Consider the following 23,014-nt stretch of genomic DNA (forward strand, 5'->3'; position numbering starts at 1 on the left):
TTCTTGGAGGCAACATATAGATGGGTTTTGTTTTTTTATCCATTCTGATACCCTGTGTCTTTTGACAGGGGCATTTAGCCCATTAACATTCAGGGTAACTATTGAGAGATATGAATTTAGTGCCATTGTTTTGCCTGTAAGGTGACTGTTACTGTATATGGTCTCTGTTCCTTTCTGATCTACCACTTGTAGGCTCTCTCTTTGCTTAGAGGACCCCTTTCAAGATTTCCTGTAGAGCTGGTTTGGTGTTTGCAAATTCTTTCAGTTGTTGTTTGTCCTGAAAGCTTTTAATCTCTCCTTCTATTTTCAATGATAGCCTAGCTGGATATAGTATTCTTGGCTGCATGTTTTTCTCGTTTAGTGCTCTGAAAATATCATGCCAGCTCTTTCTGGCCTGCCAGGTCTCTGTGGATAAGTCAGTTGCCAATCTAATATTTTTACCATTGTATGTTACAGACTTCTTTTCCCGGGCTGCTTTCAGGATTTTCTCTTTGTCACTGAGACTTGTAAATTTTACTATTAGGTGACGGGGTGTGGGCCTATTCTTATTGATTTTGAGGGGCGTTCTCTGAACCTCCTGAATTTTGATGCTCGTTCCCTTTGCCATATTGGGGAAATTCTCCCCAATAATTCTCTCTAGTATACCTTCTGCTCCCCTCTCTCTTTCTTCTTCTTCTGGAATCCCAATTATTCTAATGTTGTTTCGTCTTATGGTGTCACTTATCTCTCGAATTCTCCCCTCGTGGTCCAGTAGCTGTTTGATCCTCTTTTGCTCAGCTTCTTTATTCTCTGTCATTTGGTCTTCTATATCACTAATTGTTTCTTCTGCCTCATTTATCCTAGCAGTGAGAGCCTCCATTTTTGATTGCACCTCATTAATAGCTTTTTTGATTTCAACTTGGTTAGATTTTAGTTCTTTTACTTCTCCAGAAAGGGCTTTTATATCTCTCAAGAGGGTTTCTCTAATATCTTTCATGCCTTTTTCGAGCCCGGATAGAACCTTGAGAATTGTCATTCTGAACTCTAGATCTGACATATTACCAATGTCTCTATTGATTAGGTCCCTAGCCTTCGGTACTGCCTCTTGTTCTTTTTTTTGTGTTGAATTTTTCCGTCTTGTCATTTTGTCCAGAGAAGAGTATATGAGGGGGCAAGTAAAATACTAAAAGGGTGGCAACAACCCCAGGAAAATATGCTTTAACCAAATTAGAAGAGATCCCAAATCGTGAGGGGGGAGAAAGGGGATAAAAAGAGGTTCAAAAAGGAAGAAAGAAAAAAAAGAAAAAAAAAAAAGAAAAGAAAAAAGAAAGAAAAAGAAAAGAAAAGAATTTAAAAAAAAAGAAAACACCTAAGAAAAATTAAAAAAGAAAAAATATATGTATTAGATAAACTAGTAAAAAATCGTTAAAAAAGAAAAAGGTAACAGTTAAAAAAAAATTTTACCCGAAGGCGAGAATAAAAAACAAAAAATGAAAAAGAAAAAAATTAAATTAACCGCAAGACTAAAAAAAATCACAGGGCAAAAGCCATGAGTTCCGTGCTTTGCTTTTTCCTCCTCTAGAATTCTGCTGCTCTCCTTGGTATTGAAACCGCACTCTTTGGTAGGTGAACTTGGTCTCGGCTGAATTTCTTGTTGATCTTTTGGGGGAGGGGCCTGTTGTAGTGATTCTCAAGTGTCTTTGCCCCAGGCGGAATTGCACCGCCCTTACCCGGGGCCGGGGTGAGTAATCCGCTTGGGTTTGCTTTCAGGAGCTTTTGTTCCCTAAGCGCTTTCTGTAGAGTTCGGAGGACGGGAATACAAATGGCGGCCTCCTGGTCTCCAGCTTTAGGAGCCGAGAGCCCAGGGCCGCACTCCTCAGTGCGCCCTCAGAGAACCGCGCCCAGTTACTCCCGTCTGCCTGACCTCCGGCCGCGCTCGGAGCTCACCGAGCCTGCGACCGGTTCAAGGTAACACCGAGCTGTGAGCTTACTGTCGGCTCTGTCTCTGTAGCCAGCTTTCCCATTCCAATACCCGCAAGCTCTGCGACACTCAGACACCCCCGATCCTTCTGTGACCCTGCGGGACCTGAGGCCACGCTGACCCCGTGTGGGCTTTGCCCCGGGTAGCCTCTGGAACGATGCCCCTCAGCGGAACAGACTTTTAAAAGTCCTGATTTTGTGCGCGGTTGCTCCGCCGCTTGCCGGGAGCCGGCCCCTCCCCCCCGGGGTCTATCTTCCCGTCGCTTTGGATTCACTTCTCCGCCGGTCCTACCTTTCAGAACAATTGTTTCCAGAATTGCTGTTCTTCTTCTCTTCAATCTGCCGATGGATTTTCAGGTGTTTGCAATCTTTAGATAAGCTATCTAGCTGATCTCCTGCTAGCTGAAGTAGTCTCGGCCTGCTACTTCTCCGCCATCTTGACTCCTCCCCCCTGTTTCTTTCTTTTTAAAAAAAAAATATTTTATTTATTTATTTGACAGACAGAAATCACAAGTAGGCAGAGAGGCAGGCAGAGAGAGGAGTCGAAGCCGGCTCCCTGCTGAGCAGAGAGCTGGAAGTGGGGCTAGATCTGAGGACCCTGAGATCATGACCTGAGCCAAAGGCAGAGACTCTAACCCACTGAGTCACCCAGGCACCCCCTATGTGTATGTATAAATTGGAAGATGGATCTGTCCAACATTTCCTAAAAACTTGACACCATGTAGGCGAGAATGCTTCCTTCTTTCCTGCCTCATGACTGATGTGTAGATTTAGTCGTAGACTTAGAGGCTGGGCTGGTAATGGTGAAGACAGATGCTAACGGCAGAAACTTGTTTTATAGTAGTAATGATATAAAAAGCCCATCCTGAAATCAAGCAGAAATGCACTCTGGATTTCCGTTATCCCATTCCTTAGCTGCAGACTGCTTGCTGACTGCTTCTCGCTATCAAATAATTAATTAATTAATTTACTTATTATTTTAAGTAACATATAATGTATTATTTGGCTCAGGGGTACAGATCTAGGATTCATCAGTCTTATATAATACCCAGTGCTCATTACAACATACTTTCCTCGATGTCCATCCCCTTATTTGGTTTATTCAGGCTTCTCAAAACTCATTTTCCAATGATTCCTGAACTCCAGAATTTGGTTTGCTTTCTTGTTTGCTTTGTCTTAATCTGGAAACTGCTTCTAAAGAATGCCAGTGAATATTAAATACACTTTAACGAACACCTTTTCTTCCTTTTCAGACTTACGGCATTTGGCATTGCTGATTGCTGCTTCCTTCCTTCTTCTTTAACAAAATATTTATGAACTATTCTTTACTTAAAATGTAACGTATGCTCATTATAATTAGTGAAATAATGCAAAGCCTTTCCTAATTGAATATTTGATTTTCTTTTTTAGTAATACAAATATTAAAGCTATTCATTTTTCTTTTGAAAGACCCTTACTTATTTTGCACAGATTTTTGTAAGAAATGTCCTTTTTTATTTCTATATAAATAGTCTGTGGTTCTGCTTTAGGTACTCTCCTAGATCTAGGAATCATTTTCAATTTGCTTTTTAGTCTAATATGATTGATTTATTAGTACAGCATATAATTTGTTAAGCAAATTGAATCATTAACATTTTAGGAATCATTAACATTTCCATTATAGTTAAATATTTGATTATTTTATATGGTTTTCATGATAATTAGAAAATAGTTTTTTTGTTGGAGGCAAAATTTTATTGAGTTTACTGATTAGATTATTCGAGTCTTGTGTGTTGATTATTTTTATACTATTTAATTCATCAAATTCTAAAAATGTGTATTAAAGTCTTCACTTTTACTGTATTTTCATTTAAGCTTTTATTTTTATTAGTTTGTCTTTTTTTAAATTATTTTCTTGTCCTCCATGATGAATGCATTTTGATTTTCTTCTTTACTTTCTGAGTAAAGACTTTCTGCCATAATAGGATCTGTGTGCTTCTACCAGAACCTTGAGGTCTGGGAGTCACACTCTAAAAATAACAGAGCTTAAGGGAAAGAATAGGGTTGGGACACCGCTCAAAACTTGTGTTATGGTGAGGGGGGAAGAAATGAAAACTGAGGGCTGCGGAAAGGGAGGTGGGTAGAGACATGGGGTAACTGGGTGATGGGCATTAAAGAGGGCATGTGATGTGATAGGCACTGGGTATTATATTGAACTAATGAGTCATTGAACATTATATAAAAAGCCAATGCAGTACTGTACCTTGGGTAATTGAATTTAAATTAAAAAATCTATATATGTAAATATATACTTGTGCAGCTTTGTAAATAGACAACTAATAATATAATAGCAATCCTAATAAGAAGACTAACATGGTTAGTCTTCCTTTTTTTAACCGATTTGGGTTAACATGGTTAAAAGACCCATGAAACCCCAACAAAGAAATGCCACAATAAATATAAAACTTTATTGTAGCCGTTGTGATCTTTATTCATCCCTTACTAGATTGTCTCCCTTAATTTTGTTTTGTCATTCTTTTTCTAACTTCTTGAATTGACTACATAATTTATTTATTGTAATGCTTTCTTATTGAATATGTTTAAGTTTAGTTATGAACTTTCTTCTGAGTATGGTTTTGACCACATTTATTTATAGGCCTTCATAGGTAGTATGCTCATTTTTAAATTCCTTAAATATTAGACACGTGATTTTTGTAAAATTCTTTCTTTGGTTCCATAATAAAAGAATACTAGAAGCACTTCTTAATTTCCATGCTGATGAAATATTTACTTCCTACTTTTTCTTTTTGACCATTTTGAACTATTTCTGGGGGTGGTGGGTGGTTTTTAAACCAGCCTTTATGTTCACATTTTTGTTACCATGTCCATATTAATGATTCCAAATGTATCACTGGTCATGTTCCAAATCTCTGCATACGGTGGGCCTATTGGACAACTCCCTTTGCATGTTTAATAGACACCTTCATGGTCCACATGGCCTTGCTGGAACTTACTAGCTTCTTTTCTCCAATCTGCTCATACTCTTCAGGTCTTATCTGGTTACGCACCATCCACCCAGCCCCCTTTGGAATTACTCTTTATATCTCCTTCACCATCACCCTAAGACCCTAACACTATTAAAGTCCTGTCTATTTTAACAATGAATATTTTCCAGATGTTGTATTACTTCCATGTTTCTGCTGCCAAAGCTTAATTCAGGCTTTTGTCATCTCTTGCCTGGCCTATACCCATAATTTGCTAACTGCTTTTCTTCCTTCTTTGTCTCTTTCCTCTCCTCAGAGGCACACACTACCTATAGACTCCATCATCCACCTTATTACCGGATTGATTTGTCTAAAATTCCCCCAAATCGGACTATACCACTTACTGTTAAAAATTTCGATTTTCCGAAAGATCAGATTCCAGCTCCTTACCCTGACACACAGAGCCTCTCACCATACATCCTATCTCGAGCTTTCTGTTTGAGAATATTAAACTACTTGGCATTTTGAACACATTACACAGTTTTGTGCTCCTATGTATTTACACATTCTGTTCCCTCTTTTTAAAGTGCTCTTCTACCGCATTCCTGACTGGTGGATTCCCTTTTATATTTCTGTTTCCACTGTCAGCCATACCTCTTTGAAGTGTCTTTCCCAAATGCTCCTCTTTCCCCCTTCTCAAACGCGTCACTCTCTGCACCATTTATATATGAATGTACTTAAGTCATTTGAAAAAAATTAAATGTTACTAGGTGGTATTATTAATGTAAATGAGTTGAGGGCTGTCTACCATGCAAAGCTGGTTCTGTCATATTTCCAGCCCACGTGAAGCTCTCTATGGCCCTCAGAGTGAAATCTTGTCTCTTTTCAGTCATATTCAGTTGCATGTGATACACTGAAACAGTCTTCCTTCTTCCTACTCTAGGCAGCAGTTCCTCATTCTCAAGGCAGAGGTGGGTTTCTTCACAAAGGTTTCTCTTCCCCAGACCCTGGCCCTGCATGCACTTACAGTCCCTTCCTCTGTGTAACAATTTCCTAGTTCCTGTTGCTATCTCCAGTAGACTCCAGGCATGGTGACCCTGGATACTGTATCTTGTTGCGCCCATGGTTGCATCTCAACCTCTAATAGTGACTGAACCCAGTGAACAATGGAGAAATCACTAAGGGCAATAAAGTTTAGGGAAACTATCAAAGGAATAAATGTACTTTTCTTGTACATTAGAGTTCATATCCTTGTGGTTGTTTTTACTTGCTTTAGGTGTTCACTTATTTCAGCAGTTCTGCCCTTCGATAGAGGAGAAGTTACATGTTTGCTCTTGTGTTTAAGGGCTTGTTTCGCTGTGGGACCCAGTCCTCGGTGTTGGGATAAATCCTTTCGGCAGAATTATGTCTCCCAGTGTAGTCTTCCTTTGCATGTTCTCTGAGCAACGACTATTGCATTCTGTTATTTTAAGTATCTTATTACTTAAGGGAACGTTTTAATGAACAATTTGGAAACAAAATGAGAAGCTGTGGGCAACGACCATCTCTAGACACTGATACTGTACCGCTCTCCGCAGACGGCGGGAGTCCCGGCATCTCCACCTCTTCATGCCGGCTGTGATGGGATTTGTCGCCACTACAACATCAATAGTATATTACCATAATATTGAAACATCAAATTTTCCTAAATTACTCCTAGGTAAGTATGATCAAGTGTCGCCCTCCTTCCTGGAGCTATTTTTCTTTCTCCTCCTAGTAACGCTGTCTCTGGGGGTTGGGACTGGGAGCGTGGGAAAACCACAGTAGTTAATTTCTCTGGTTTCCTGGTGAATGGGGAGATGAAGATAAACTGAGTGCTCTGGGCTGTGAAAACTCCGTTCCCCTAGGACATCCGTTCTCCACTAGATGCCCCTCATGTTGTGTTGGCATGTGGCAGGAGAACCAGGAAGGGTGTGCTGGCCTTCTGTCTCGCAGAATTGAGCCCTTGCCCCTCCTGCCCCAGGAGCAAGTCAGTGTGTCTAGCTCCCTGCTCTTCTGTCTCTGGTTTGGGATCCTGAGGCATTTTCTGAAGGTCCCAGCTTTTCACTGATGCTGTGGCAGTGTCACATTCTTTAGGGCATGGCTGCTGAGGTGTGGGGGACCCCGGGGCAGCAGAGTGTGCTTCACAGGCTGCTGGAAACTGTGCGTCCTGAGAAGTAGCTGTCCTCAAAAACATCTGCTTCATGCCTAACCTTTTCTTTTTCAGCCTCTCCAGCCTCCTTGTCCTGTGGAAATCAGAGGGTTCTAATTTTATTTTTGCCTGACATTGAAATAATATCACTTATCCCAATTAGTTGTATTTAATTCTCTGACTAATCTTTGCATTCTGTGGTGTATACTTTCATAAAGAGAGCTAAGAGGAAGCTGTAGAACATGGATCATGGCTGGGCTTCCAGGGCCTGTAAATATCCTAAAATATCCTAAAATCACGTGTGTTTGTGTGAATGAATCCTGACAATTTTACAAGGTACAGAGAATGCGCTTGATTGTTTAACGATGAAAAAGACATTGATTACTGATATAGAAATTTGGAAAAGTAATAATTAAACCACACAAATATTTTATTTGCTTGTCCAAGGACATTAAAATTTGAAAATGAGTTAGTGGAAAACACTATTAAAGCCTGTGTTGCGCCACATTATATGATTGGGCAAAGGCAATCTAGTACAAACAAGTAGACCGGGTTAAATGTTAATTTAAAAGGCTTGTCAAAGTCTGAATTATCTTAATAGAAAGCTGTTTAGTACCACAGGAAAGGCAGATGTTATCACAGAAATCTTTTTTTGAAGATGCCAAGAAAAAAGAGTGAAATCTTTAGTAGACAACAGCAAAAAATATATATACCATTGGGAATCCAATACATTAGACGTTTAAGTTTCTGAGAAACTGATGATGAAAAAGATATGAGTTATAAGATTTAGAAGGGAATTAGAATTCCTTAGAAGGCAACTAGAAGAGAAATGTGCATTTTGATAATATTTTGAAGGAGATGAGATCCCAGTCTGGCTGTAGATGCAAGGCAGAGGGCACAATTAGATCATATTGTTGGAAGGACTTATGGAGATAAAACATAGTCTAAATTTCTCATTATTTTAGGAAAGAAATATTTGGGCCCAGAAAAATTACGCTTATTTTCAGATCACAAAATGAGTAATTTTGTCCCAACATTATATTATGAACATCACCAAACATACAGAAAGTTGAAAAGAACCAAGTGAATACTCATAAAATTCCTAATAATTAAATTCTTCAATTTCCATTTTATTCTATTTATTTGATCACATTCCTGCATCTTATTTTTTTGATACATTTTAAAGTAAATTGCAGACATTAATATGCTTCACCTCCTAATTATTTCAGAGTGCATATCATTAACTAGTGTTAAATTTTTCTACAGTTCTTTTTGTGAAGATAAAACTTACATGCTAAAGTACAGAAATCTTAATTTACTAAATGCACACACCTAACTGTAGAACGGTTCCATGATCCATGAAAGTGTTCTTGTGTCAATCCACAATATCATCTCCACAGAGACAAAAATCTAATCTGAATTTCCTCCCCAGCATAGATGGGATTTGTCTGTTGTAGAACTTCACATAAATTGAATAATGCAGTATAAATTTTTTTGTGTAACACTTCTCACAGCATGATTTTTTTTGAGGGGGGCTGATCCATAATATAGTATAGATCAGTATTTTGTTCTTATAATTGTTGGATACTATTCCATTGTATAAATATACCACAGTTTTCCGTTCTCTTGACAATAAGTACCTGAATTATTTCCAGGTCTGGGTTATCATGGAAACAAACAAACAAAACAAAACTGGTATAAACATCCATGTGCAAGTTTTTCTGTGGATATGTGTTTTTTATTTCCCTTGAGTAAATACCTAGGAGAGAAATTGCTGGGTCATAGGGTGTGTAGTAAATGTTAATGTTTTGTGAATAACCCACAAGATTTTTCCCAAAGTGGTTTACTTTACATACTCACTAATAATGTGTAGGAGTCCCAGTTTTTCCACATGCTCACCAACATTTGATGATTTGGTCTCTCTAATTTAGCCATGCTGGTGGGTGTGTACTGATAATTCATTGTGGTTTGAGATTGCATTTCCCTGATGGCTAATGATGTTGAGCACTTTTTGATAAGTTTATTAGCCATTTGTTATATTTGTAAAGTAGCTATATCATATCTTTTGTCCATTTTTTATTGGGTTGCATTCTTATTATTGAGTTTCTAAAGTATTTTGTATATACTAGATATTAATATGGCATGGGATACATGTTTTGAGAATTTTTTTTTCCAGTCTGTGGCATATGCATATTCATTTACCTAACAGGGTTTTTTGGTGAGCAAAAGAGTTCAGTCTTGTTGTACCATAATTTATCACTTTTTCATGCAGAATTATTGTTTTCTGTGTCTTAAGAAATTTTTGCCTCTGCTCAAAATATATTTTCCTCATAGTCTCCTGTTTGTTTGTTTGTTTGTTTGTTTTTAGAAGCTTTATAGTTTTAGTTTTTATTTTTAGGACTGTGATCCATTTAAAATTAATTGTGTAAATGACGTAAGGCTGATGCCGAGGCTCTTTTTTTCCAAATGGAAATCCATGTGCTCCAGCACCATTTGTGGAATAGACATTCCATGCCTTGTTAGATTGCATTGGGACCTTTGTGAAATATTTGGATCAAGTTACCATTTTAGTATGATCTGTTTTTTGGCTCTATAGTTTCTGTTCCTTTGATCTGTTTGTGAGTTTTATGAGATTACCATTCTGTCTTAATCTGATTACTGTTGCTTTGGAGGTCTTGAAATCTTATAGTGTACCCATACAACTAGTTTTCTTTGCTTTTCTCCTTGGATGTTCTAGTTCGTTTATATTGCCATATGTAGTTAGAGTCAGGTTGTCAATTTCTACCAAAAAAAAAAATCTCAGTAGGATTATGATAGAGATTGCGCTGAGTGTTTAGAACAATTTGGAGGAAAGTTGACATCTTAGCAATATTGAATTCCACAATCCATTTGTTCTTCATTTATTTAGGTCTTCTCTCATTTCCCTTAGCAATGTGTTATATTTTCAGGGTAGAGGTCTTCCATGTCTTGTTAAATTACTAGCTTTTTTGTTTTTCCACTGCTGTTATGAATAAACTTGTATTTTAAATGCTGTATTCTAGTGGCTTCTGTCATATATATAAAATACAACTGATTTTATATATTGACCTTATATTTTGAAACTTTGGAAATTTACTCATTACTTCTAATTATTGCTTTGTAAGTTTCTTGGGATTATCTAGATATGCAAACATACTATCTGAAAATAGAAGAGTTATATTTATTTCTTTTTAAACTTTATGCTTTTTTTCACCATATTGAAATAACCAGGATTCCAATATAATGCAGAATAGACACGGGGAGTGTGAAATCTTTGTCTAATGCCTGATTTTAGGGGAAACATGGTCAATATTGCATAATTAATTATAAAGTTAATTACAGGTTTTTCATAGAAGACCTTTATCAGATGAGTAAATCTTCCTTTATTCAAAGCTTTCTTGGAGTTGTTTCTGTTTTTTGTTTTTTAATGATGAATAGTTGTTGAATTCTATTAAGGATTTTTTTTTTTTTTTTTTGCATCCATTGGGACAATTATAGTTCCTTTAATGTGCTAAATTAGTTGACTTTTCAAATGATAAAGCAACCATGAATTCCCGGGCTATGTTACACATGGTCATGATATATTATCCATGCTATATATTCTTAGGTTTTGTTTACCAAGGCTTTTTAGATCTATGTTGTGAAGAATATTGGGTTTGTTATTTTCTTGTAATATCTTTGCCAGGTTTTCCTATGCTGGGTTATATTGGCTTCTTAAAATGAATTGTAAAATGTTCTTCATTTCTCTATTTTCTGAAAAACATTGTGTACAATTAATTTTATTTCTTCCCTAAACATTGAATGAAATTCATTCATCAGTGAAATCATTTGGGCCTTTTAACAAAGTAAGGATTTTATTTTATTTTATTTTATATATATATATGTTTTTTTAATTTTTTTATTTTTTATAAACATATATTTTTATCCTCAGGGGTACAGGTCTGTGAATCACCAGGTTTACACACTTCACAGCACTCACCAAAGCACATACCCTCCCCAATGTCCATAACCCCACTCCCCTTCAAAGTAAGGATTTTAAATGTAAACTTATTTCTCTATTAGACATGGACTCTTCAGAGTTGGTCCCCCCCCCCTTCAGAGTATTTCTTGTTATGTCAGTTTTGGGAAGCTACAAGTTTCAAGAAATTTTCCCTTTCATCTAAGTATTTTATTTATTGTTATAAAGTTCAACATACTCCCCAATTATCTTTCTTAATTAAGTATGTAAAGTATGTAGGGATAGTTATTGTTTCACTCCTAATACTGGTAATTTATGATTTCATTCTTTTCTTCATTAGTTTAGCTGGGGACTTAGCAATTTTCTTGATCTTTTTAAAAAAATCAATTTTGTTGGCTAATTTTCTCAATTATTCAGTTTCTATTTCATTGCTTTCTACTCTTATCTCTATCATTTTCATCCTTTTATGTATTTTGTTCATCATTGTTCTTTCCCTAGTTTTTAAGATAGAAAATTAAATCATTGATTTTGGATCTGCCTTTTTTTCTAAAATAAATATTTAAAGCCATAAATTTTTCTTAAAGTATTGTTTTAGTTGCAAGCCTTAAATTTTTAATATGTACTATTTTTATTATAATTTAGTTTGAATACTTTCTGATTTCCCTAGTGATTTCTTTTTCAAAATGCAGTTAGTTAGAACTATGTTGTTTAACTTGCAAATATTTGGAGACTTCTAGATATGGAACTGTGTGGGAAGTCTCGAAGTTTACCTTCTTGAAACTTGTAACTTACCAAAACTCATAGTGGTTAATAGTATTCAGATCTAAATCTAAATTTAGTATTTTTTATGTATTAGTAAATTTGTATTTTTTATGGTTGTGTCTCTAAAAAATTGACCTTTGTCATTATTAGAAGTTTTCAAAGTTTCTAATAATGCTCTTTTTTTCCCAAGTTTTTATTTAAATTCCAGTTAGTTAACATACAGTGTAGTATTAGTTTCGGGTAAACATTTAGTGATTCAACACTGAATATATCACCCAGTACTCATCGCGAGTGTACTCCTTAATCCCCCACCCACCTCCCTCTGGTAACCATCAGTTTGCTCTCTAAGTTAAGAGTCTGTTTCTTAGTTTGCCTCTCTTTCTCTCTTCCTTCTCTCTTCGCTCATTTGTTTTATTTCTTAAATTCCACATATGAGTGAAATCATATATTTGTCTTTCTCTGACTATCCTATTTTGCATAGCATAATACTCTCTCGCTCCATCCCTGTCATTGCAAATAGCAAGATTTCATTTTTTGTGGCTGAGCAATATTCTATTGTGTGTATATACCACATTTTCTTTACCCATTCAACTGATGGACACTTGGGCTATTTCTATAAATTGGTTATTGTGGATAATATTGCTTTAAACAGCAGGGTCTGTGTATCCCTTTGGATTAGTATTTTTTTTTTAAGATTTTATTTATTTATTTGACAAACAGAGATCACAAGTAGGCAGAGAAGCAGGCAGAAAGAGAGGAGGAAGCAGGCTCCTGCTGAGCAGAGAGCTTGATGCGGGGCTTGATCCCAGAGCTCTGGGATCATGACCTGAGCCGAAGGCAGAGGCTTTAAGCCACTGAGCCACCCAAGCACCCCTGGATTAGTATTTTTGATGACAGTATTCTTTGTTTTAAAGTCTACTTTATCTAAAACTATGTAGCCACTCCGGATTTCTTGTGTTTACTGTTTTCATTGTGTATTTTTTACTTCTACTTACTTTCAATCTGTTTCTTCATATGTAAGATGAATCTCTCTCTTTTTAAAAAGATTTTATTTGTTTGAGTGAGAGAGACAGAGCACAGGAACAGTGGGAGGGGCAAAGGGAAAGGGAGAGAGAGAATCCTAAGCAGACTATGTGCTGAGCACAGAGCCCAATGTGGGCCTCAATCCCAGGACTATGAGATCATGACCTGAGACAAAATCAAAGTTGGATGCTGAACCAACTAAGCCACCCAGGTGCCCCAAGACGAAATCTCTTTAGTTAGCATCTAGCAGCATGTAGTAGTCTTTTTCCCCTTCAAATCTATTCTGATATTTTCTATTTTATGCTAGAACAAGATAGATAATGAGCTTATATGCCAAAGTTTCCATTCTTTTTCACTATGGAAATTGTGGCCACTTCTAAACTTCAGTAACTCTGATAAGTGTTATACAATGGATTGTCTCATGTGTGTTTCATATTTCTTCTTTCTCAACCCATATTCACTTGTACTGAGCCTTATTCAAAGTTTGAAATATACTGGACCTTTGATTTCTAGTAAATTGTGTCCATCTCATATTTGTTATGAAAGGCTGGCTGTGGTTAGGAGAAGGTATAGATCCCCACCTTTCTCAACCCGCTGCAGAAAGTCTGGCTTTGTTCTGTAGGATCATCATTCCTCTCTTCACTTTGTGGAGATGTGTGGCATTTTAAGCCATTTGCATGAGAAGAGTTAACTTACTACTTGAATTTTGATCTGTAAAACAGAAACCCCATTATATAGCTAGTGTGCATTCCATAATAATTCAAGGTAATACCATTAGACATACCCCTGGCAGCTGCAAAACACTTACCTATTAGATCGGTGACAGAGATAACAACTTGTGAATTCTTCATATAGTATAATCGGGACTTCTTTAAAAAAAAGACCGGGAGATAGAATTAATTTTAAAGTCAACAGAACTACACTTAAATTCTGGAGTGTAGATTATTCCTATTTACGTGTCTTTTTACTTCTGTCCATCTACTACAGAGTGGAAGCACTAGCATTTTTAAAGTCATTACTACACCTTCAGTTCAAAACTCTAAAAGTACCCTGGGGCATACGTGTTATTTTCTTAAAAAATAAAATTATGTGGAAATAAAATATTTAAAATTATCTTTGTTATTAAAAAGCATTATATTTATATTGAAATGTCAATGAAGTTTAAAAAATATATCAGGGAAAGACTGCATCTTTTTCCTTTTCTTTTTTATTTTTCCAGCCCTATTTCTGTATTGGGTCATGGCCTTTATTACAAAAACCATAAAATTGGTTAAGTACTGGCAGTCCGGTTGGGGAGTATCAGACCTGCGTTTCTGCATCACTGGCATTATGGTCATCTTGAATGGACTCCTCATGGCTGTGGAGATCAATGTAATTCGGGTCAGAGTAGGTATCATCATTTTTTTTTTTAATTGCTGGAATTCAAGACCCCAATATTAAAGATTATAGTCAGCTAGAAATTACTAGTATTCAAGAGGATGAAGAAATGTATATCCTCTTGGTATATAAAAGTTGAACTAATCACTAAGGCCATTAGTGTTCCAGAAATCTCAGTATGACCCTAGAATCTATTTATTCATTTGTAAATATTGATTGATTGTTATGTGCAAACACTATGCTCAGTTCATATTATGGATGAAATTGTTTTCATCAGGAAATTCCATCATCCATGAGTTGTCCCAAGCACACTTATTTTAATAAGCAAACTACTATATTTCTAGAAATTTCAAAATGAAAAGAAGACAATATGTTTGCTCATTTCACTGCTAAAGAAACTTCTACAGAGTTAACTAGCTATATCCAAAGTCACACGGTCAAAACTCATGCTTCTTGTGTTTTGTATCACAGAATGCTGTTATGTTGTGTGACATAATAGTGAATGATTTTTCAATATTCATTTTCGACCAGAGCACTTTGAGTTTGCTCTGAATGGCAAGTCACAAGCTGTAAGGAATAGTGGAGAAGTTAGTGAACATCAGCCAAACCACGTATTACCAGAGTGTGACTCAATAATGGTGTCAACACATTAAACAAAAATCTAAATAATGTAAAAATCTTTATTTAGTTGACTCTATCACAGGCTATCATGAAAGACTGGTTCTTAGTAATAACTAACTTTTAAAGAGATAATCTGTTTGTATGGTTTTTTGGGAATTGTCCATAAATGCATTAATCATAAAATCTGGCATTTTAGGGAAATTATTTCAAAAAATGTTTCCAAAGAAATGTAAGAGGTACTAAAATACACATTTTTTGTCTTCCTGAAATGAAAATGTAGATAAGGTTAAAATTTTATTTTAATATGTGGACAAAAGAACTAGGTTAATTATTATTCTGTGGAATTTTTCTTGCCACAGAGATATGTATTCTTCATGAATCCTCAGAAAGTAAAGCCTCCTGAAGACCTCCAGGATCTGGGTGTGAGATTTCTTCAACCATTTGTGAATTTGTTGTCAAAAGCCACATACTGGTGGATGAACACGCTTATCATATCTGCTCATAAAAAACCTATTGATCTGAAAGCAATTGGGAAATTACCAATAGCCATGAGGGCAGTAACAAATTATGTTTGCCTGAAAGATGCATATGAAGAACAAAAGGTAATTTAATATCTGTTTTTCATGTCCATAATTGTAGAAACTGGCTCTGTTGGGGCGCCTGGGTGGCTCAATCATTAAGTGTCTGCTTTTGGCTCAGGTCAGATCCCAGGATCCTGAGACCGAGCCCCACATCAGATCCCTACTCAGCAGGGAGCCTGCTTCTCCCTCTCCCACTCCCCCAGTTGTGTTCCGTCTCTCTGTCAAATAAACAAACAAAACCTTAAAGAAAGAAAGAAAGAAAGAAAGAAGAAGAAAATGGGTCTGCTAAGTATAAAGTCACTAAGCTTAAATGGTTAAGAAAGGTCAGATTTTCTGTCTATGTCTTTCCCAGTAATTTTGAGTCATGTGAATTGGGCCACTGAGAATATACCAGCAGAGGAGATAGAGGAGGGATAGAGGGAACACTATTTTTTTTTTTTTCTGGAACCAAGTGGGAAGTAAAAATTAAATTCGAAGATCATGTATATCTAATTCTTATTACCATATAATGTTAATAATTCATGGAATTGTTATTAAGTTTTTTCAACTATCTGGTCAGTAATTTTTTTTATATAAAGGTAAAAATAAATCATATAATAATCACATTTAAGAAACTAAAATCCCTAAATTAATTATTGACCAAATTTGGAGCCTGTATTTCAGATTTGAGAAATTGAATTAAATAAAGTTAACCTACCTATTCCATGTATCATCCTATGTGTCTGTCAAAATTGGTTTCTTCTGGTACTTTCTTTGAGAAATTGCCTTAAAAACCTTAAATATGAGCCTTTGGATATTTTGAATTTGTCTTGTTATTATTTATATTGTCATGTGTGCTCTCCACAATGGTAGATGTAATTTATATGGCAGTCATCTACAAATATTATTGCAATTGAAATAATTAGTTTTCACGACAACATTTGAAAAGCATAGGGTATAGTGAATCAGTTACAGTTCTTGTCTGTTATAAATCAAGACAACAAAGCGTTTATGGTAAATGATGAAAATGACCTCTGTTTTCTGTCAAAAATGTGTCTTATGAAATTAATATTGCAGGAAATGGTTACTACAGATGAACCTGAGTCATCTCTTTGGTTTCACCTCTGGGAAAAGTATTGCATAATATTTTTTAAAAACTCCTTTGCTGAAGTAAAGATTAACAGTATAGCCTACACGTAGTTTAAATTTTCTTTTCTTTTTTTTTTTTTTTGGTCTAAGTGTTCTGAGTACTCTTTATAACACACATCAGCTTGAATTTAATGAGTTAACATCTTGCATTAATAAACTTTAAAAAATAATCAAATTATTTATCTAATAGGGAATCGAATATGAAACACAATCGAATTCTATTCCACTGAGTTGGCTTCTCACAATGAAATTAAAAAAAAAAAAGTTATCCACTTCCTCTCGAAGACTTAATTGTGGTGATTGTTCAGGTCTTAAAACCCTTTCAACAAACCACTAGAGATGGGTGAAATAATGTGTTGGCTTAAATATATATGCCATTCTTCAGTTTTGCATTTTTTTGTCAAATGACTTGGAAACACAACTTTAAACAGTACTGACTACTATTCATGGAGAAATACCTGAAAGAGAAACAATTTGAGGCTGAGATGATCTGTTTTGTTTAGCTTGTAGTAAAATATCTTTAGCTTATGATAGATATCTTGTGACGGAGTAACTCCAGAAATTTTGTCTAGTCTTCCAATAAGCTTCATTTTTACACTTTATGATCTTCTTTTCCATACAATGGTATTTGGTAATATTCATGACAGATACCCATGTTCCAAACAAAAAATAATTGAAATTAATTTGACCTTAAGAATTTTGGGTTATCCATTGACAGCTAAAAATAATGCAAAGTCTTTGAAAATCTGACCTATTTACTCCTCATTCTATCCCATTAAAAGGTGTTCAGTAGCTACTGTTTGCATAAAATGCAATGGTTTATGGAGTATGCATACTGTATTAAAGGGACTCATTAACACTTACTTATAAACTTCAAATATCATCAGAGATATCAGAAGGAATTGCCACAGTTGCTGAGATTAATTGCTGTGCTAAATTTTTAGTTTGGTTCATCTGTGCTTTTTTTCTTTTCTTTCAGAAAAAAGTAGCAGATCATCCAAACCGGACTCCATCTATATGGCTAGCAATGTACAGAGCTTTTGGGCGACCCATTCTACTTAGTAGCACATTCCGTTATCTTGCAGACTTACTGGGTTTTGCTGGACCTCTCTGTATTTCTGGAATAGTTCAGCGTGTGAATGAAACCCAGAATGGGACAAATAACACAACAGGGGTAAGTTTGTGGTGCTTCTGAAAGGAAACATATTATTGGCAGATTTCATTGTAATTGTTCCTTTTTATTAATGCAGTTCAAACAGGCTTATTTACAGAGAATTGAATGCATTTAAAAGGAAGAAAACAATAATTTCCCTTGTAGAGAAAATTATATGTTTATGCATTTATTGAATGGATCTGTTCAACAAAATTATTTCTCAGATTCAGAGCCTATAAACATTTAATGAGTATCTACTATGGGCCAGAAGCCATGCTCAGAACTTTCACATTGATTATTTTCTTTGATCTTTTCAGCAACCCTTTGAAAAACTTTCATTCAGGAGTACATTAGGGAAGGCTGTGACCAATCACATTAGCAATGTGATTTGTACTATATACGTTTTTCTTATATGATAAAAGCCATCACCCTGTTTCACATTATGATCAGGACAATTCACATTATAATATTTTTATTAGATATCATGCTACTTTTGGGGGGTCATACAATATAAAATACTATATATTTGCTGTTATAAATATATAGTCTTTTCTCTGTTAAGAAAATCTCATCATGAACTTCCCAATTTCTTGGTAAGAGTTGATTTCTCTAGGTTCACAGATAGAAACTCTAGTCTAGTTATGCATCAATTTTCCTTTTCTATTCCCTCAACCTAATTTTCTGTCCTTTTTTTCTTCACTTACTAAAATTTCATGCATTCTCAAAGCCTACATCAAATGCCATCTCCTCAGTGAAGCTTTTCTGATTGTTCTGGTTGGTATTTGATTCTTCTTTGTACTATCCAACATATTGTTTTTTTTCACCTTGGCACTTGCTATAAATGTTCTTTAAATGAAGCATGTTATTTATGGATATTCTTATCTTCCTAGGAGGTAAGCTCTTTAAATAGAAGGACTGTGAACTGTTAATATTTATGTTCACAATGTGTAGCCTAGTCACTTGCACATACTGGTGCTCAATTATTATGAAAGTGAACCAGATATTTTCACCATTGAATGCACTTTTGTGGTGTTTTACCCCGACAAACCTGATTACATTCCATATATTCCACATAGAATTTTTCTATCATCTCTCTCCCTTACATGTATTAACCACATATTTTTCTGAGAAGGAACAGAACTTACACATTTCTGTGTATCCTCATGAAAGAAGAGGAAATGACCAGAAACAGAATTTAATGGGTCTATACCATAAAAAACAAAGATTGCCCAGATTGACATGATGTACTTACTTGAGTGTTACCTTTTCCTCACTTCTAACTAATAAGTTACCACATACTATTGTTACAAACAAAAAGCAGTTTTGTATGTCCTTATGATGACTTTGGTCATCGTCCTACTCAATTTCATAAGTTGTGTTTTGTCCCTGGAAGTGTCAATGTCAGTAACCACATTACATATTTTATAGTTTATAATTTATTTTGTTAATATAAATTAAGATAAATGAAAATTAAAATAAGTCAACTATGTGGAATTATTTTAGTAACTTTGATAATTTTGATAATATTTTAATTAGCAAAGCTATTGAAGTTGTATTTCTGTATTAGTGGTCTTGCTGACCAACTAACTACCAGTTTTGTGGTTTCTACTTCAAAATTATAGTCTAAATTAATTTCGATCTTTAGTTACTACGTCTCAAGATGGAATAATATATCTTTGCAGAAAATATATTCAAGTTTTTAAAGATTAATGTGTACCTTTTTTCTACTATCTGGCATTTACAGCAATTGTAATGATCAATTTGGGATTTTATGCATTGAACTAGTTTGTATTTGTATCTGTGAACAGGATGAAGAAAAGCCAAAATGGCCTTGTTGTGGTTCATTTCACTGCTGTTATAAAGACATTGAGTTTTTATATTTAAAAATCATGTGTCATTTGATAGATGTGAACTGTACCCCTGGCATATGAAAAGAGAAGTTTTAATTTATGTCTTTTTCTTTTGGGACAAGATTTCAGAAACTCTTTCATCAAAGGAATTTCTTGAAAATGCTTATGTACTAGCAGTTCTTCTTTTCTTGGCCCTTATTCTGCAAAGGACATTTTTGCAGGCTTCCTACTATGTAACCATAGAGACTGGCATTAACCTCCGTGGAGCTCTGCTGGTATGTACAAGCTTTAATGATCTTTGTGTTTTGAAAATGCCATATACCCATCCGATGATAGAAGGGTAGTGGAGGTAATTTTGTTTTTCACGATTCTGTTTTTACTCTGATAGTACGTTTCTAGGAGCTGCTTAATAAAAGAAACAGAGCTAATTAGTAACCCCCAGAATTTTTAAAATGTTTTGTAATAATAAGAGAATTTGGGGGGGCACCTGGGTAGCTCAGTCGGTTAAGCATCGACTCTTGATCTCAGGGTTGTGAGTTCAAGACCTAGGTTGGGCTTCATGCTGAGTGTGGAGGCTGCTGAAAGGAAGAAAGAAAGAGAAAAGAAAGAAAGAGAGAAAAACCTTTGGAAAACTTTGTCTTAGTTTGTTCTAGAGCTTATGTTTGAAATTGAGTATACATTTTGATTATACTGCCAGAAAATTAAGTTTGTATGTAATTGAGGACAGAAAGTAACTATGCTAAAATGAAGAGAGTGGTTGACTTAAAAAGATGGCATTCTAGGTTTTTTCCCCTCCTTTTTCTCTAGAAAAATTTAAAATGTTATCTTTTTAATAAAAGTGAGTATATATAGTCTTGATTAAGTTTAGAGCTTCAAGTACTTTTTTTGTTTTTCTTTTTTGCAGGCGATGATATACAATAAAATCCTTAGGCTGTCTACATCTAATTTATCCATGGGTGAGATGACCCTGGGACAGATCAATAACTTGGTTGCCATTGAAACCAATCAACTTATGTGGTTCTTGTTCCTGTGTCCCAATCTATGGGCAATGCCTGTTCAGGTAGATCCATAACAAAACAAAAGGAGTAGGAGATACTTAGCTCAGTAAAGGGCAAGCTTTTTAAATAGGCTGATGTTATTATACTCTTTTTATAGAAAGAAAGCAGAGATTCAGAACTCTGACATAAGTTAGGAAAGTGGGGTGTGGAATTCTACTGCTTAGGTTCAAATATCTGCTCTACCTTCTTTGCACAAGTGTTTAAAATCCTCAAAACATTCATCTCCTCAACTTTAAAATGGGAATGATAATAGTTTCTGCATCATAGAATTGTTGGAATTGTCAAGACTAAGTTAATATGTGTAGCACATGCAGCATAATGCCTCACATTTCATGGGCATCCAGTATTTGTTAGCTGTTACTGTTGTTGACCAAATTCAGGAAATTCATAGAGCCAAGGCTTGACCCTGTTCATTTTGACAGACTCTCATAGCATTTCTAAAGTAGAACAACTCCATTCCATAGTTTCAATAGCTGATGTTTTATAAAATGTCAAACTTTATTAGGTGGTAAGAACACTAACAAGCTGGAGGACAATTTAGCTTTTCTTTTTTTTATGGAAAATAGCATTTTAGAAAAGATGCAGCACCCCTGCTCCCCACCAATTGAGTAAAAGAAGCAAAAGAAATGTTTTCAGCTCTTTCTTCCATGTGATGCTGAATATTTTTAGTTATCTCGAGTTTTGCATCCTGTAGATAGAGCTTAAACTGTAGACTTATTCAAACCAGTCTGTCACCTTTGTCCCTGTGTGCCATGTTTATTAAAATACATACAATATTACAGATATGGTAATTTAAAAATTTTCTTGGCCTTTTCAGTTTTAAATGGAAATCCAAGCCAAATAAAAATGCATGTCATCCACAGCGCATGACACAAGGAAAGATTTAAAATATGCTCGGTCTCTTTTTATTAATATGTACTTATATACAGGTCAAGTGTCTGTACTTATATACAGGTGTCTGACTACATGATGTAATTTAAAAGCAGCCCAAATCCTAGGCTGCCTGTGAAAGACTGCATCATGAGTGACGTTAAGGAAACTTTCATTTTGACCGGAATCCCTAAAAAGCCCAATTGGTTAGGCAGTAAATATGTGCACTTGTCTCCAAAAGGCCACTGTTAAGCTGTTATCATTGGCAAACACACAAGGATTTAACGCTTTAACTACACAGATATAGTTCATTAGTTGACATTTTCAGCCATGATAAACTGAGCTACTGGAGGAAAAAAAGTAGGGAGAAAGATTGTGGGATCAAATCCTATTTTTTAAAGGAAGAAGAACAAAGTGACAAACCAGAGAGGGTTGACCCTGGGTTTGGGGAAATAAAAAAAGAAGTGAGGTAATGCGGGGCACCACCAACTCTAGCTTTCTGGTAGTTTTAGTGAAACTTAGCCTTTTTGTGATCAAGTGACTTCTGGGGTCATTGAGGCTGTGAGGAACTCAGATTATTCCTTTAGCCTGCAAACAGCCTTCCAGGGCTCACGTACGTTATGATGCTGCCTCCTGCTTTCCATCCTTCCTACCTGGAAAAGTTAGTAGAGCTCCATGACAATATGGAATGCCAGTTACAGTGGGTGATAATGTTTTCAAGAAAAAAATGTGAAGACTGTCTTAGAAGGTCAGAAGCATCAGGGGACCAGTCTACAGCCTCATGCAGTAACTTGGTTTGACACTCGTTTTACAGATCATCAGACTAAAAATAAATTCCTACCACTTAGCTTTCCCCCAACAAACATAGCAAGACCCAACTGTTCTTAGTTGAGTTGACTTCCAAATACATGTATTTATAACCAATCAATAATGAAGAAATAGTACATTTTCACCAAAATATATTTCCTTTCATGCAGTGGTTCATTTTCCGTTTTCCATTTGGCTTCCTTTCTAGATCATAATGGGAGTGATTCTGCTCTATAATTTACTTGGATCGAGCGCATTGGTTGGTGCAGCTGTCATTGTTCTCCTTGCGCCAATTCAGTACTTCATCGCTACAAAGTTGGCAGAGGCTCAGAAAAGCACTCTGGTACGTTCACATCATTTGGAAACTTGATTAGGAAAAATCTACTAAGCTGTTTTATTTATTTATTTATTTATTTATTTGTTATTCGACATACTTTTATTTTTTTTATTATTTTTTTTTAATTTTTTATTTTTTATAAACATATAGTTTTATCCCCAGGGGTACAGGTCTGTGAATCACCAGGTTTACACACTTCACAGCACTCACCAAAGCACATACCCTCTCCAATGTCCATAATCCCACCCCCTTCTCCCAAACCCCTTCCCCCCAGCAACCCTCAGTTTGTTTTGTGAGATTAAGAGTCACTTATACTTTGTCTCCCTCCCAATCCCATCTTGTTTCATTTATTCTTCTCCTACCCACTTAAGCCCCCATG

At 35.6% G+C, this 23,014-nt stretch overlaps 1 protein-coding gene across 7 annotated transcripts in view; it reads left to right on the forward strand.

Moving 5' to 3' along the window:
* Window positions 1-23,014, forward strand: part of ABCC9 (ATP binding cassette subfamily C member 9) — a 154,515-nt gene that overhangs the window by 14,735 nt on the left and 116,766 nt on the right. For all 7 annotated transcript variants that reach the window (XM_059402839.1, XM_059402837.1, XM_059402835.1 and 4 more), the window contains 7 exons: window positions 6,500-6,621; window positions 14,073-14,239; window positions 15,211-15,453; window positions 17,540-17,734; window positions 19,686-19,838; window positions 20,468-20,623; window positions 22,507-22,641. In XM_059402839.1, the coding sequence (XP_059258822.1) occupies window positions 6,500-6,621; window positions 14,073-14,239; window positions 15,211-15,453; window positions 17,540-17,734; window positions 19,686-19,838; window positions 20,468-20,623; window positions 22,507-22,641 (1,171 nt within the window). The remainder of the gene's footprint in view (window positions 1-6,499; window positions 6,622-14,072; window positions 14,240-15,210; window positions 15,454-17,539; window positions 17,735-19,685; window positions 19,839-20,467; window positions 20,624-22,506; window positions 22,642-23,014) is intronic.

Source organism: Mustela nigripes, chromosome 6 (assembly GCF_022355385.1).
Source record: "Mustela nigripes isolate SB6536 chromosome 6, MUSNIG.SB6536, whole genome shotgun sequence".
Taxonomy (NCBI): domain Eukaryota; kingdom Metazoa; phylum Chordata; class Mammalia; order Carnivora; family Mustelidae; genus Mustela; species Mustela nigripes.